The sequence below is a fragment of the Peromyscus californicus genome, unplaced genomic scaffold (genome assembly GCF_007827085.1).
Source record: "Peromyscus californicus insignis strain IS unplaced genomic scaffold, ASM782708v3 Scaffold_6__1_contigs__length_162567912, whole genome shotgun sequence".
NCBI lineage: Eukaryota > Metazoa > Chordata > Mammalia > Rodentia > Cricetidae > Peromyscus > Peromyscus californicus.
The window spans coordinates 140971657-140989032 of NW_026294584.1; the positions used below are offsets into that span (position 1 = coordinate 140971657).

At 40.0% G+C, this 17376-nt stretch overlaps 1 protein-coding gene across 1 annotated transcript; it reads left to right on the forward strand.

Moving 5' to 3' along the window:
• The first annotated feature begins 450 nt into the window (after positions 1–450).
• Positions 451–1294, forward strand: LOC128098902 (nudC domain-containing protein 2-like). The gene has a single exon (XM_052720422.1). It carries the CDS (start codon positions 484–486, stop codon positions 955–957), a length of 474 nt encoding a protein of 157 aa, XP_052576382.1. The 5' UTR covers positions 451–483; the 3' UTR covers positions 958–1294.
• Positions 1295–17376: the final 16082 nt, after the last annotated feature.

A 17376-nucleotide genomic window follows, 5' to 3' on the forward strand; every position in this document is an offset into this window, starting at 1 on the left:
GTCAACAGTTCAACCTCACACTGGGTGAGAGCAGTCTATATACCAGAAACACCTGAATTCCACTAGTGTCATGTCATGATTCAGGATTTTAAATTCTGGAAATTGTTGATTTTTTTGAATTCAGCTGTCCATTCTTCTTGGCTATGTGTGTATGTGGCTTCATTTCAGCATCCCGTTCTTCTCCACATCCCTCTATTAAATGCCATTCTACTGTTGAGAGGTGTGAGCTTAATTTCTCTTTAAGAATAACTGTTTCAACTACCTTCCCATTGCACATCAGAAGCCATGGGCCCACTGCCTGTTAAGCTGCCTTCGAAGAAAAGGGCACTGTACCTTTCCCGGATTGCGAAGGCCACTTCAGGGATGGTGCCATATTGTCCTGGCCTCAGGAGATGCCTTTTGATAAAGCCATAACCACACTTGTTTTTACAAGAATCAGTAGTCCTCGGAGCGTTGTCCCTGCCCCTGCATGGCGTCCAGAGGATGTCTGCCTCGTTTGAGGAGCATAGTGGGGTGGTTCCGTGTGTCACGCCGTGGGGCCAGTGGTACCAGACCCTGGAGGAGGTGTTCATTGAAGTCCAGGTGCCCCCGGGCACTCGCGCGCAGGACATCCAGTGCCGCCTGCAGAGCCGGCATGTGGCTCTGGCCGTGGGTGGCCGTGAGATCCTCAAGGGAAAATTATTTGATTCTACAATCGCTGATGAAGGAACATGGACTTTGGAGGATAGAAAAATGGTCCGCATTGTCCTGACAAAGACCAAGAGAGACGCTGCAAACTGTTGGACTTCTCTTCTAGAATCTGAATATGCAACTGATCCCTGGGTGCAAGACCAAATGCAGAGAAAACTTACATTAGAGCGGTTCCAGAAAGAAAATCCTGGTTTTGACTTCAGTGGAGCAGAAATCTCAGGGAACTACACAAAGGGTGGACCAGATTTCTCAAACCTTGAGAAATGACTGCTATTCTTTAGTTTTGTTCCATCTTGTGGATCCCAGCAGGTGCTGACAACTTAATGCAGCAGATGATATGAAGGATGAAAAATATGGATGTCTACAGTTAACATATTGCACAATGTATTTCAGTATGGTTCTAAAAGATTCCATTGAGAGATGATTTACATAGGAGGTATAGCAGCTGTCCTGTGGTTAGATGGTAACTTTTCTGGTTCTGCGTTAAGTTTTATATGCTACATTTTACTGATTTCATATTTAATTGTATTTTTACTACAAAAGCATTGGATTATAAATCATATGAAATGAAAAAGTGCCTTCAGGGATTTTTTTTCCTTTTTTTGGTGTGATGCAGGAATGAAGTTCAGTAAACTTCTAAGTAAGAATTATGCACCCCTTTGTCTAAATATGCTAGTCCATACAGGGAAGTACAGTGTGCTGGAGAAAGTTTAAGGAAGGACAAAAGTATACAGAAGAGCTTTGGCTAATGTGTAGAAAGCTTACAAGTACTAACAGTTTAAAAATCTTGTACTGTTTTTTAATAAATCGACATGATGCTGTCACCTCAAAAAAAAAAAAAAAAAAAAAAGAATCAGTAGTCCTTTGTTTCGTGTCCTGTCTGTCCTGTTTGTCAGCAGTTGATTTGAGGATACTTTGTTGTCCAGTGGCTAACTTTTGCCACAGTGAAAGTTAACTCCATATGCAGTTTCTTCAATGCCCATATTTTCTCTGAAGTAGATTGGTACTGCCAGGAGCCGACATGTCTCATAGTCATAACAAAAAAGAAAAATTTTCTAAGTTATTAAAACATTTTAAATGCCATATTCTGTAGATCTCTGAAGAGTTTGAAGATAACCTGTCTATCTAAAATATATCTACTCAATCTTGAAAACATACCTAATATAACTACAAGTTCTATTATAATGTCTAACTACTAACTTTCATTTCTTTATATCCTAATAGTTGGTAATAACATTCAAGGATCAGAAAATTGCATTACATTGTTAGATGAACGGTACAATTAGAAATATATATATAACATTTTCTAACAATATCAATTTCAATACATATAATTTGTATACAATATAAAACAATCCAATCCAATGTAAAATATTTACATTTTTCTTTTTCTTTCTTTCTTTCTTCCTTTTTTTTTTCTTTCTTTTTAAATAAGAACCTTAAATCTAATCTCCTTTGCTTAGCCCTTTTCCTCACCCTTGACAACAACTTGTAACCAACCCCCCTAATCAATGAAAATTATCCCAGACCCAAAACCCATTAAAAGACCCAAAAAACCACCCGCCCCACACCACCACTTTGGGAATGTGGGCGTCGTATTCTTGCAATTGCTTCCTGCTGGGTATGGGTGAAGGTATCTTTATCCTGAAAGAAAAATTTTAGGTTAATTGTCAAATTCTAGGAAAGGTAAATATATCCTTTGTTATCCAGTCTGTGTATAATGCCAAAGTTCAGGGTTTATCTCAAATCCTTATTCAAGTAGTCTTTGAGACTGGATCATCTCAGCTAGCTCTCTCAAAATTGCTCTGAGCACTTTGTAGTTCAAAGCTGATCTGTAGATGATGTTTGTCAGCTTAGTGATGTTATCATTGTCCATGTGGAATTGTTGTTGTTGTGGGGCCCCATCTTCTTCCTGGAGACTTCAGTTGATGTTAGGCCTGACCGTGATTTCCTGCAAAAAACTGATGAGACTCAAACACAAAGACTATATATGCGGCTTTTTAGAATTAGTTAGTACTCTATATGACCATTTATATCTTAACAAAGTTTAAAATGTATATATATATATATATTAATCTTGTAAATTTTGATATAAAATTCATACTTTAAGAAAAGTTTAAAGAATCAGAATAGAATCAAAGAGTTGAGATTAGTAATAGAATAGTCCCTTAATTAATTTGGCTTTTCTCCTGTCCCATAGCAGAAGATGGCTCTTTTCTTCTGGCATGATACAGGGAGTTTGCATTTTCCTTTTAACAACATGCTTGAGTTTAAAGAAGGAGAGGGCCATTCTCCAACTCCAAAGTCAGCTTTAAATTTTAATTGAACTGGGACTATTAGAAGTTAAATAGTGTTAAATCTTTAAAGAAAAGACAAGCAGAAACAAACATTTAGGAAGACATAAAATTTTTTAGATAACATACCCATATACCATTTCACTGTTTCTTAGGATAGACGATTTGTCCCTTTTCTTCAGTTGTCTCATTTGTCCAGTGTTCTTCAAATTCCTTAACCTTCATTCTCCTAAAAGACAAAAACAAAAACCTTTTCCCAAGGTTTTTTGGGGATGTTCCTTATTGGCAAGTTATTATCTGATTAAATGAAAAGGCATGTGTTACTGGTGTAAGTTAGTTTAAATTGGATGTTCATGATAGTTGATGAACTATCACCTCCTCTAATTAAGAGGTTTCTCTTGTTCAAATCGAACCTTTATCAATTTTGATGGTACCCACACCTTTGACTCCTACAATTCTTCCTCTATCAGGCCTCTCGGATGCCATTTTTTTATTTTGGATTAAGGTTCTGTGGCTCTGGTTATCTTAGGCTGTAGAATCAGCTGTGACTAACAAGACATCAGAACTACTAAAGTGATCTCTGCTTTGTTTGCCAGGATACTCCATGCTGGTCAGCTGGAGCCGAGAAATTAGCAGTGATTAAGAGGAGACAAGCATCATTGATATGAAATCTTCTGGGAAGCGTTTCTTAGATCACACAGAAGCTGTGTTCCAGAGGTGGCCAAGGTTATACCTCACACTGGCAGTTGAACTTGGTAGTATTAGCATCACCCAGGTGGTACTGGTTTTGAAGGCATGAAGAGAGGAGCTGAGGCTTGGCAGTATGAGAGGTTAGGAGAGGCCACGGGTGAAGGTGCAGCCTCAGTGGCAGTTGAAGGCCCATGATTGAAGGGGTCATACTGAGAAGTTGAGGTATGGTACCGTGAAGACAGCCTATGAGAGGCTATTGGTGAAAGTGCCGCCCAGTTGCAGCAGAGGACCCCGGCATTTTGGAGATGCCAGTACCATGGGATGACCGCCAAGGACAGCAGCAGCAGGAGATTGGAGCCAGCCAGAGCCTAGAAGACAAGCTGTGTGTGCTGAAGAGGGTGGAGCTGGAGAAGTAGTAACTCAAGAACCTTGGAGGAGCCCAGAAGATACTGGGTAAATCCCAGACTTTGGATTTTTTTACATTTTTACTTCGGAGTTATTTACATTTTTGCATTTTGATTTTGCTTTGATTTGATTTTGACTGTAGCATGGTTCTTCCCTCTTGGAGTAAGAAAGTGTTTCATTTATTTACTACTTTATAGGAGCCTACAGTTAAGAGACTTTGAATTTTAAAAGAGATTGGCTATTTTTAAAAAGTCTGAACTTTTAATGTGTTTTAATTTGTAAAGACTATAGGGTTTTTTAAGTTATCTATATATTTAATGTGAGATCTTGGGGATTAATGAGAAAGGAAAAGTTGTGATGTGTTTATGTGTCAAGCTGACAAGGAGTCAATTGTGCCGGACAGTTTTATGCCAAGTTGACACAAGCTAAAGTCATCTGAGAGGAGGGAACCTCAATTAAGAAAACGCCTCCATCAGATCTGGTTGTAGGCAAGCCTGTAAGGCAGTTTCTTATTTAGTGATTGATGGGGAAGGGCTCAGTTCGTTGGTGGTGGTACCATCCCTGGGCTGGTGGTCCTGGGTTCTATAAGAAAGCAGGCTGAGCAAGCCATGTGGAACAAGCCAGTACTCAGCTCCCCTCCATGGTCTCTGCATCAGCTCCTGTCTCCAGGTTCCTGCCCTGTGTGAGCTGCTTCCCTCATTGCTATTGTTGATGAATTGTTATACGGAAGTGTGAGCAAAATAAACCCCATCCTCCTAAAGTTCCTTTGGTCATGGTGTTTCATCACAGCAACAGCAACCCTAACTAAGACAATAGATCATGGTTACTTTTCTTCTTAGTGTGAGAGAACATCTCACAAAGACATCTTTAAAGGAGGAAGAGTTTGGTTTGGCTCCTAGTTTGAGGGGGAAACATGCATCATGGTGAAGAAGGCATGGTAGTGGAGCATGAGGCCACAGACCACAGCATATCCACAGCCGAGAAACAAAAGAAGGTGGATGCTGGCACTCCCTTGCTTTCTCTCCCTTGATATTCAGTTTGGGGTCCCAGATCACAGGATAGTACTGCCCAAACTCGGAAAGGATCTTCCCAACCCATTTAAACTTTTCTTGAAATACTCTCACAGACATACCCAAGGTGTGACTCCTAGGTGATTCTAAGTACCATCAAACTGATAGTCAAGATTAACTGTCACAAAGTGCTTGCTAGCTTGCTTGCTTGAATGAATGAATAAAAAGGAAGTATTTCCTTCTTAAAGGCAGTGTCCACGGGGGGAGGGGGGGTTCCTTCTGCCCTTCGCATCCCACCTCTCCAGGGCTAAAGGATTTGCTGAAGACTTATGCCACATAAGTTGGATTAGCAAGGGCACTCCAACTTCTGGTTGCCACTGTCACCACCCTGTAGGACATCACTAGTCACCCCTAGAAGGGTCATTGCTAAAAGCACAACTTAGAGGGAACTTGTCATCTTGCCTTGATACAGAGGGAACACATGTAGGACCCAATCACACATCTCCCCTAATCTCGTTCTTCTTAAGGATTTAAACCCTTGCAACTGCATTGTCCTGTAAATAACTGGACTTCCCTACAAAGCGGTGAGCTCTCACAGGGGCAGAGAGTATGTGGACACAGTTGTAAAAGTGTTACAGAGTGAGCAGGTGTTACTATTCTGTACACAACACTTTCAACCATCCATCAATCTCTGTCATCTCATGGCTGATGTGCCAGGTTCTGAGGACCAAAATTGTGTGGTTAGGAGAAGGGAGATTTGGGTATAAGAAAAGAGACAGAGAATTTCCATTGCATAAATCCTGATTATAGGACAAGGGCCCTAGTAAGATCCAGAGAGAGTTCTGGTCATCTCTGCCAGATGAAACTCCCCCAGAATGACCTAAACCAGTTCTTTCCCTCCTGGACAAGAGGAAGGAAAAGTCCCATTCAGAACCACAGAGAAACAAGTCTTCCGTACTGATTATATACAATTTGCAACAGTGTTTCATTTGGTGCCCAGGAGCCTGTAATAGCTGGAATTACCCTTGTTCCTCTTCCTCCTTGCAGGGCCAGAGCTCTGTGATTATATGTCAGGGGATGACATCTCCATGCCAAACTTGCTTGGCTCTGGTTTTGTTTTGTAATTGTGTGTGTGTGTGTGTGTGTGTGTGTGTGTGTGTGTGTGTGTGTGTGTGTGTATTCAGAATCTAGATGTTCTCTTCTTTTTATGCTGTTCTTCAATTCATAAGTAATAAATTTAAATGTTTTGGCATGTCATTCATTTTGGGGGGTACGAAGTGAACGAGAGAGAGAGAGAAAGAAAGAAAGGAGGAAAAATAGAGACCCGTGCCTGCCTACTGAAACAATTATCCCACGTAGATAGAAAATGCGTAGATAGAAAATGCGTATGTGACTGAAACAGGAAGGTGGACGTGAGTTGGTCTGTGGTGTACTACTAATTAGGAGAGACTTGAAGATAAGAAGCTGGTGTGACAGTCTTTCCAGATGATGGATTCCATTGTAGGGGGACACCTCAGCCTGGTTCTCTCCAGGAGTTTTTGTAGTAGGGGTCCTCAGTGGAGTAGCACACAGTATAAAATATTAGAAACCTTAATCTGGGGGTGTAAACTATTTCTGTGGAGGATCAAGTAGTAAATAATTTGTATTTCATAAGCCACATGGTTTCTATTAAGGCACTCAACTCTGCCATCATACACCAAAGGCAGACAAAGACTGTACACGAGCTAGAGATGGCTATATCTCAGTAAGACACCATTTATTAAAATGGGCAAACAGGAAGATTCAGCTGGTGGGCTGAAATTTTCTAAATCCTGCTTCAAGGAACTTAATTTTACATCTTAGTTCCAAAAAATCTTGAAACTTTTAGAATAAGTTTAGAATGATAGAGGACAGAGGAGGAAAGGCGTAATAGGAGAAGGTGGAGACAGCCAACTTGAGGCATTTGGGCCCATGGCCATGGTAGGCAGGGGATAAACATTAATTTGTGGAAAAATTTAGGGGTTCCCTAAATTTAGAAACATGGATCTACAGAAGGAAAGTAATTACGATTGTGAGCTGATGAGTAAAACTGGAGTCCTAACATGAAGGAAATTGATGTCTCTAGTAGTTATTTCTATGCAGTAAATTAACCTCAAACTTCATGACTTAAATCCTATTGTTAAATTCTTAAACATCTATTGTTTCTACTGCCTTTAGGGGTCAGAAATTCAAGAATGGCTTTGCCATGTGGTCTGGCTCATGCGTTCTAATAAGGAACAGTTCTAGGTCAGCCAGACTACAGCCGCCCAAAGGCTTCAGAGGGCCCAAAGGCTCGGCTTCACATACCTGACAGCCAGAGTTGTGGGCCAGATGCCTCGGTATCTCTCCCCGCGAGCCTTTCCAGGGTTTCCTTAAACTTGAGGCTCACTTCCCCCCAGAGAAACAACCCAAGGAGGCAAGACAGAAGCTGAAATGCCCTTCAGGAACTGCCCTGAGAAATCATCTGCCATCGTCTTTACCAGACTCCATTCTTCGCCAAATCCAGCCTCACTTCTGCACTGAGGAGAGACTAACCAAGGATAAACAAGGTGGTCGTGTCAGCAGGGTCAATCTTAGAAGCTGGCTTATACCGTCACAACCAGGAGAGGTAAAAACTATAACTCAGGCCTCACCAGTCCTAATACATCCCCTCTCTTTTTCCATGCAATACAAGGTAACAATTTTCCAGTCCTGGGTCCTGGGATTAAAACATGGCCATCTTTGGAAAGGTTGTTGGTACAGCATCCCTATGTCCACCACACCCATGTATTATCCCAACATCATTTACCTTGTGATCATAGAAACCAGTTGCATCTAGCTGCATTTATCACTATACTGCCTTTTCAATATTTTTATTTTATCCTACTTACTTACTTACTTATTTATTTACTTATTTTTTTGCGTGTGTGCATATATATTCATGGATGCCCACAGAGGTCAGAAGAGGGCATTGGACTCTCTGAAGCTGAAGTTACAAGTAGTTGTAAGCATTCTTGGCTGCTGAGGCATCCCTCCAGTCTCTTCTGCCAGTACCACAGTCTCTTCCTTTCTGTCACTTCACAGATGTCTTGAAATCAGGCTGCAAATTTTCAATTTGTTGTCTTTCAAAACTGTCTTGACTATTTTTTGATTTTTCCTCTTTTTTTTTTTTTTTTTTTTGGTTTTTCGAGACAGGGTTTCTCTGTGTAGCTTTGCGCCTTTTCCTGGAACTCACTCTGTAGACCAGGCTGGCCTCGAACTCACAGAGATCCGCCTGGCTCTGCCTCCCGAGTGCTGGGATTAAAGGCATGCGCCACCACCGCCCGGCGATTTTTCCTCTTTTTTATTTTAAATAGGTGAGTGTCAATTTTTTTTTTTTTTTACTAAGCCCTTTCAGACTTTTGAAAAATAGTTTTAATGTTATCTAATTTTCATGTTACAGGGTTTACTTGTTTAAGTGTAAAATCAACGAGTTTCAGTGAATTCATAAATGTGCAACAAACTCCACAATTCAATGTTAATGCTTTTTAAAATTGATTATCGTTATGACTCTGTGTGTATTTTTTTTTTTTTTTTTTTTGGTTTTTCGAGACAGGGTTTCTCTGTGTAGCTTTGCGCTTTTCCTGGAATTCACTTGGTAGCCCAGGCTGGCCTCGAACTCACAGAGATCCGCCTGGCTCTGCCTCCCGAGTGCTGGAATTAAAGGCGTGCGCCACCACCGCCTGGCTGACTCTGTGTGTATTTGATACATGTGTGTGGGCCAGCACGCCCATGGTGCTGAGACCAGGAGATAACAGTGTGGAGTCAGCTCTCTCCTTCCACCTTCCTGTGGGATCGAGGGACCAGACTCCGGCCACCAGGCTAGTGTGCAGACATGTCCCCCACACCCATGTCACCTTCCCCATAGCCCAATTTTCAAATATTTTCTCTCCCCCAAAGATGTTTCCTGTTCCCTTCTAGTAGTTTCCCTTTCTCACATACTTGTCTCTGGCAATCACTAATCTACTTTCTATCATTATAGCCACACTTGAAGGATATTTTATGTAAACAGAATTATGCAATGTTTCATTTAGTGTGTTTTTCAGGTATTTCCACGGTTTTGCGTCCATCAGTATTTCATAACAGTTATTAACAAAAAATTACATTCTTAGCCTTTGCTACCTTTGGCTATCTATTGCAAGTTCATTTACCTATTGATAGCTATTTTGTTTCCACTTTTGGTTACTATGAATGCTGCCAAAGCCATTAATACACACGTTCTTGTATGGGCATACATTTCATTTCTAATTGGTAAATGTAGGAGCGAAATTGATGGGTCATATGGTAAATTCATATTTGACTTTTAAGAAACTACTGAAGATAGTAAGGTATTTTTCAAGGCTGTATACTTTTACATCCCCACCAGATAAGAGTTCTAACTTCTTCCCTAACCTCACAAACCTTAGAACTGCCTTTTTATAGAGCCGTCTCAATAGATGGGGATGGAGATCTAGCTGTGGTTTTAATCTGTATTTCTCTAATGACCAATGATGCCGAACATCTTTCCATTTTTTTCTTGGTCATTTATGTATTTTCTTCCGTAAGAGTCTAACATATTTTTTCTGTCACTGTGGTAAAGACCTGAACAAAAGTGACCCAGTTGACACAGAATGTCACAGCAGGGCGTGAGTCTTGTGCAGGTTTTATAATCGGGATGCGTTTCGTGAATTGTGTGGGTTCTTTATTCTGAGTTAAGAGCTTTATCAACTACGTGTTTTGTAAGTATTTTCTCCTAGTTTTTGGTGGTAAGTAGATATGTGGGGTAGGGGTTTAAAGGATCTTGTTTTGTGGCCCAGACTAGCCTTAAACTCAAGCTCCTCCAGCTCAGTCTCCCCAATGCTCACATAACAAGTGTGTTCCACTGTGGCCCACATCTTTTACTTTCCTAATAATATCCTCTGAAACACAAAAGTTTTATTTGTGATAAAGCCTAACTCATCACATTTTTATACATGGTATGAGATAGGGCTTATATCCATATTATTGCATATGGCCAATTTTCTCAGAACCACTTTTGGAAAAGGACGACCCTTTCTCTGTTGAAATTTTGTGTTAGCTTTGTTTAAAATTTACTGGCCATGCATATTTTAATTTTAGACCTCCATCGCTATTCCACTGAACTATATGTTTATCTTCAGGAAAATTGTTTTAGAACTTCTTAGAAAGTGATATAACAATAATTACAATTATAGACCAACATTTCTTATAATCACAGATACAGGCTTTTTGTTTTTCAAGACAGGGTTTCTCTATGTAACATCCCTGGGTATCCTGGAACTCATTTTATAGACCAGGCTGGCCTTCAACTCAGATATCCATCTGCCTCACTCTCCCAAGTGCTGGGATTAAAGGCATGCGCCACCACTACCAAGTTAGATGTAGACATCCTTAACTATGCTGTTTCTGCTTTGAGCCAGGATCTCCCTATGCTATGTGGTTGAAACTGGCCTTGAACCACCCGTACTGGGTACAAAGTCTGTTTGTACTCTCCTACTGAGGGCTGGGGTTACAGATGTGAGCCACCACATCTAGTTCCTAGCAACAATTAGCAAATCAGTTATTACTATATATATCATAATTGCATGGGCTTTTTCTCAGGAGAGCAATCTTAATTTAACATTACAAAAGCAATCAATGCAGTTTACCATTTAACAAATTAAGGATTATGATTACCTCAATGTGTTCAGGAAATAAAGTCTTGTTTTAGTTCCTTCTCTATTGGTGTGATGAAATATCACTGAAAAAAAGCAAATTAAGGAAGAAAGGGTTTGTTTTAGCTCATGGTTCCAAAGGGAGACGAGTCCATCATGGTGGAGAAGACATGGTATCAGGAACAGAAAGTTGACTGGTCCCATTTCATCTATATACTAGAAGCAGAGAGAGAGAGAAAGAGAGAGAGAGAGAGAGAGAGAGAGAGAGAGAGAGAGAGAGAGAGAGAGAGGGGAAACAGAGACAGAGGCAGACAGAGACAGAGACAGAGAGACAGAGAGAAAAGGTTGAGGACTGCAAACCCTCAAAGCCTCAAAGAACCCTGCCCCAGGCCTTGCTTCCTTCAACAAGTTTCCACCTTCAAAAGTTCCATAGCCTCCCTAAACAGTGCCAGCCACCAGCCACTGGGGACCAAGGGTTCAAATACATGAGACTATGGGGCACACTTCCCGTTCACGGCACAACCAACACTTAATAATCAATATCCACTGTTAGTAAAAACTCCAAAAATTGACAAAAAAATAAATATCAGTTGGAAGAAGATACAAGAACCAACTTAGCTTGGCAAGGGTCACCTAATGTAAAATCTCTGCTAATAATGTTTTTAATATGGATGATTGGATATGTTCACCCTGGAGCTGGGAACAAGACAAGCTTCTTTGCTGTCACCGCTTCTAGTCATCCTTGAGGTAAGAAAAATAAGTACTCTATCCAATTGGAAAGGTAGAGGAAAATCCATTTTTCTATGAAGATGATGAGACCCTGTGTGAAGATACCATAGTCAATTAGAACTACAAACAGGTTCATATGTCATACAATATCAGGATACAAAAAGCAGTGGGCTTTCTATGTGCTAGTAAAGAATGACCTGAAATGAGAAAATCATTTCATTCACAGTAGCATCCAAAAGAACAGAGAAAGATGCTAGAGGCAAAGACACAAGAACGTCATCTGGTTGGGGAAGTGATAATGTTGGCCTCAGAGAAAGAACAGAAAGTATTTCCTCTTCATCAGTTTTCTAGAAGAATCTGTATGGAATAGACATAATTTGTTTCTTGAATGTTTGGTAGAATTTACCACTATGCCATGATCTAGTTTGGTATATTTGCCATGTTGCTTTGAAAATAATGGCTATCCTGTGTTATTGGATGGGGTGTTCTATGTTTCCGTTAAACATTGGCTGATGCTGTTCTTTAGGCTGTTTCCAACCTGGCTGATTTTTAGTCTACCTGTTTGGTGAATTGTTAAGTGTGTGGAGATCTGTCGCTGTAACTGTAGAGTTGTGAATTTCTTCTTACAACTACAGTGGATTTTGTTTTATTTGTTTCTTTTAAATTCTACTCTCAAGTATAACAGCTTCTTGATCACTCGACCCTTTCTCATTATAAAATGACCTTATTTGTTGCTTTTTTGCTCAGAAATCTGTTTTGACCCCAAGGGAGTCCTTGCCCTGGAGGAGATGGGAATGGGGAGTGGGCTGGGGGGAGAGAGGGGGAGAGGGTTGGAGGAGGGAGGACAGGGGAATCTGTGGCTGATATGTAAAATTAAATTAAATTATAAAATAAATTTAAAAAAAGGAAATCACAAAAAAGAAATCTATTTTGATAGTTATTAATGTAGATATAATGGCTGTCTCTTGATTTATTTTTTTATGTGGACATTGTGTGAGGGTGTGTATGGAGGCCAGAAGGCATTCTCAGGAGTCATCCTCAGGTATACTCTCTGTCTCCTTTGAGACAGAGTCTTTTACTGGCCTAGAACTCACCAATTAGACTACACCAGCTAGGAACTTTCTTCTAAGCAGCATGTATTTTAAAATCAAATACGATGATCTCTGCCTATAAACTGATGCCCCAAACCATTCCAATATAGTCATCAAAGTCTTGTTTAACCCTTACCTTTGTTTCCCTGTGTATAAGAGAGATATTTCGGTTGCTTTGAGATTTTTTTGTTGCCATTTTTTTTTCAATTAAAGCAATGTACCTTGTACTTCCCTTTATATATCTAGTGTTTTGGGTTAAGTTTAGATTTGTGACTTTGTAATTTTCCTCAAATTTGGAAAAATCTAAGCAATTGTTTCTTGAAATTTCTTTTCTTTCCCACCCCCTCTGTTAGATAATCCAGTTATGAAACTAAGAGGAAATGAAAGGGTGCTGTGCTCAGTTTTTTTAAATTTAAAAGTAACAACAACAACAATAATGATACTAATACAGTTTTTGGATACAGGGTATTATTCCATACTACAGGCTGGCTTTGACCTCGCTATGTAGCCCAGGAGGCTTCAAGTCCATGCAATTCACCTGCACTAGCCATTCAAGTGCTAGAATCATAGGCATGAGACAACACACCTAGCTATAAACGTGTGTGTGTGTGTGTGTGTGTGTGTGTGTGTGTGTGTGTGTGTGTGTGTAACTGAAGTTTTAGGTTGACTACAAAACTCCCTGAAAAGTAAAGAATCCTTTGCATGCTGCCTATCCTCATACATGTATAGCCACTATGCTGCCCCAGAGGGGTCCATATGTTGCAGCTAATGAACACATCACTGGCACATCATCCCCTGAAGCCTGGACATGGTGTGCCTTGGGGTTCTTTTGTGGGTGTGCTGTGGCCCTCAACAGATAGTAATGGGATGTGTCTACCCTTACATTATCGTGCATGGCAGTTTCACTGTCCTCCAGTCTGTCCTCTGTCTAGCTATGCTTTCCTCCTGCTCCCCTGCAAACCACTGCTTTCTGTCTTCACAGTTTTGCCTCTTCTGAAATGTCCTATAGTTGGAATAGTACAGTGTGTGACTCTGGATAGTCACTTTCTCACATAGTAGTATTTCTTTGAATCTCTCCCATGTATTTCTACGGCTAGGTGGTCATTTCTTCTCAGTTAATAGTCCATTGCCTGGTTGTGACATGATTTTTATCTGTGCATCTACATACTTTTAAATCCTGAGGGATTTTAATAAAGGTGCAATAATAATCCACATTGAGTTTTTTGTATGAACATGTTTTCAGTTCAATTAGGGTCAACACCAAATTATATGCATTCCTACAAGAATCTCTGTGCTCCACAGCCTCACCAGTGTCAGTGTTATCAGTTCTGTGGGATTCCACTGTCTAATGCAGTGACACATTGCTGTCATCTACATTGTCATTCCATAGTGACACCTGATATCAAGCATGTTTTCATGTGATAAGTTGCCATATACATGCACACACATATATAGACACTTCTCCATGTATACCCTAACATATAATTATATAATGTGTGCATACTGTATGTTTATGTAGATATGCCATATATATTATACATAATGCATACCAGACATAATATATATATACCATATCTATGTGTATATGCATCTATATACTCACGTATATGGTGTACACACACACACACACACACACACACACACACACACCTTCTTTGGTATCTTTTAAGGTCTGTGGCTCATTTTTTTAGTCAAGTTGTTCATTATCTTATTAAGTTCTATTTTGGATAACTGTTCTTTGTTGGATTATCTTTTACAAATAGCTTCTGCTGGTCTGTGTTTATCTTCTCATTTCCTTTACATTGTCTTTCACAAAATAGAAGATTTTAAATGAATGAAGTCCAACTTCTTCCCTGAAGTATTTATTTTATGTCACATTTAAAAGTCAACACCATCATACCTCTCAAGTTTCCCCCTATATTTTGTTCTAGGAGTTTTATAGTCTTGCATTTTACATGTGAATCTGTGAACCATTTGAATGATTTTTTTTTATGGAGACTATAAGATCTGTCTAGATTCAGTTTGCCCCCACATGGATGTCAAAATATCCTAGCACCGTTTTCTGGGAACATTTCTCCACGGCATTGACTTTGTGTCTTTGTCAAAAGCAGATATCTGCATTGACTGCGCCCACTCTGGGCTCTCTTCTCTTCCACCGAGCTATGTGCATATTCTTTCGCTAATCCCAGTCCCAATAACTGAAGCTCCCTAGTTGGCCTTGAAGGATAGTAGCAGTCTATCAGCTTTGCTTTTAAATGTTTTGTTGGCTAATTTTGATCTTTTGTGTGTATGTTAAAGGTGTATAATAAGTTTTTGACACCCAGAAAGGACACAACTTGATAGAATTTTCACAGAGAGTGAAGTGAGTTTATGGATTGGCTTGAGGAAAATGCACATCAAGATACATAGTATTGATTCATTTGTGAACATGGAGTACCTCTGTTTGGCTCTTCTCTGATACATTTTATTAGAGTTTTTCATTTCCCGCATATACCTCTTCTGATGTGCTGTCACATTTGCATGTAAATATATCATTTGGAAGAATGATTATATAAATGATAATATAGTTTTAACTTCAAATTCCACTTTTCAAGGGTAGCATGTAGCAAAGTGATGAAGGGCAGTGAAGTGACTCAGTGGGTGAAAGGGCTTCTGGTGAAGCCGGATGATCCGGATTCTATCACTGGAACCCGCACACAGGTGAAAGGAGAGAACTGACTCCATAAAGTTAGCTTCTGACCTTTCCATGTGTCCTATGACTGCCACTCACACACACACACACACACACACACACACACACACACACACACACACACACACACACACGTAATTCATATATATATAATATATATGCACACAATGACATCAGTAGTAATAACAACAACTCTTGTTCATTAACCTGCATCTTTCATTGCTATTATACTTGTCAAAGCCAAGAAAATATTTTTTTTCATTTTTTATTTTGGATTTTTCCACCATCTACAAACAGCAGCTTTATTTTCGCTTCCTCATCTACTTGTATTTTCCTTTTGTCTCACTGCACTGGCTAGGACATCTAAGATAGTGTTACAAAGCAATGGAAAGTGAAGTTATCATTGCCTTGTTTGTGCTTAAATTTGTTTTTTTTTTGTGTGTGTGTGTGTTTTTTTTTTTTTCTTTTGAGACAGGGTCTCACTTGTTGCCGTGACTGGCCTGGGACTTTCTATGTAGATCAAATTGGCCTCTGACTGACAGAGATCCTATGCATCTGCCTCCCAAATGCTGGGATTAAAGGCATGCATAGACCATCAAGCATGAATCTAAATTTTCATTAAGAATCTTTTCATCTACATTCATAAAGAATAGTGGTTCATTTTTGTCATGTCTATATCTGACTTTGGTATCAGGGTAGTCCTTGGTTCATAAAGTGAGTTTGGAGATACTCTTTCTCTTTCTATTTAATGAAACTGTCAAGGGCATTGGTGTGAGCACTTCTTTAGAGATGGGAGGAAGCCAGGTGTGGTGGTGCATGCCTCTAATCCCAGCACTATTGAGGCAAAGGTAGGTGGAGCTCTGTGAGTTTGAGGCCAGCCTGATATGTATAGCAAGTTCCAGGCTACCCTGAGCTACATATTGAGACTCTGCCCCAAAATATTAATGCAGAATGAAAAGTCTGGTAGAATTTGGAATTCTGTCCAGCAAAGGTGTTCTTCTGTTAGAAAGCTTTTTGTTATTGTTTGTTGTGGATTTTATTATTATCCTCTCGTGGATCTGTTTACATTGTTTATACCCTCTTGGTTTAATTTTGATAGGTAATATGCATATGAGTTTATCCATTCTTCTGGACTTTCCAAGATGTGGAAGATAGTTTTTCAAAGTTTTTCTTTTTTTAAAATTTATTTATTTTATGTGTTTTTCACATCATGTGTCTTGATCCCATTCATTCCCCATCCCTTTGCATCACCTTCCCCCCCATCACCCTCCCTCAAATAAAACAAAATTCAAGAGGAAAAAAAGAAGAAAATAAAATGAGAAAAATTAAAAAATGGAAGGAATTAAAAATATTCTCATTGAAGCTGCAGTGAGACCCAAGTTGTGCCATACACCCCTTTGTTTGTACGTCTCTCCTTGCAAGTGTTCATTATAAAGAGTCATTGGTCTGGTTTTAGGCTCTGGTCTTCACTATGCATTTGATGCTGGGCCCCCACTAGGACTCTTCCTGGACACCCTGCTGCTGCCCTGTGTGGTGAATATCCTGCAGCTTTGGGTCTGCAGGTTGGGTCCCTTCACATGTGCTAGCAGATCATAAATGAGGTGGATGTTGGGGCAGGCCAGGTAATAACCCTGGGTCTGGGCCTGGGCAGCTGTAGGGTTGGTCTGCCAGATGGGAAATGGGGATAGCTCTCCCATGGTCACAATTTTGGGGCTGGCTCACCCACACCTGTGCTAACAGGGTTGGCTCTATTGTGCTGTTGTGGTGAGGTTCAGGGCCTGCTCTCCCAAATGTTGCAGCCAGTAGGGGTCAGAAACAGCTCTCTTGCTCTTATGACCACTAGGTCAGCTCTCCCACTTATCTCCAGTGTTGATGGATGGGTGGAGAGGGTCAAAGTTTTTCTTAACAATTGTTGAATCTCACTAGTATCTGCTGTGATGTCAACTTTTTCATTTGTAATTTATTGATCTGGGTCATTTGGTTGTTTGGGTAAACACTGTTGATCTCACTTATTTTTCAAGGAACTGTTTCATTGATTTTCCTGTTGTTTTTAGTCTCCTTTTCATTAACTTCTCTGATCTTTAAAAT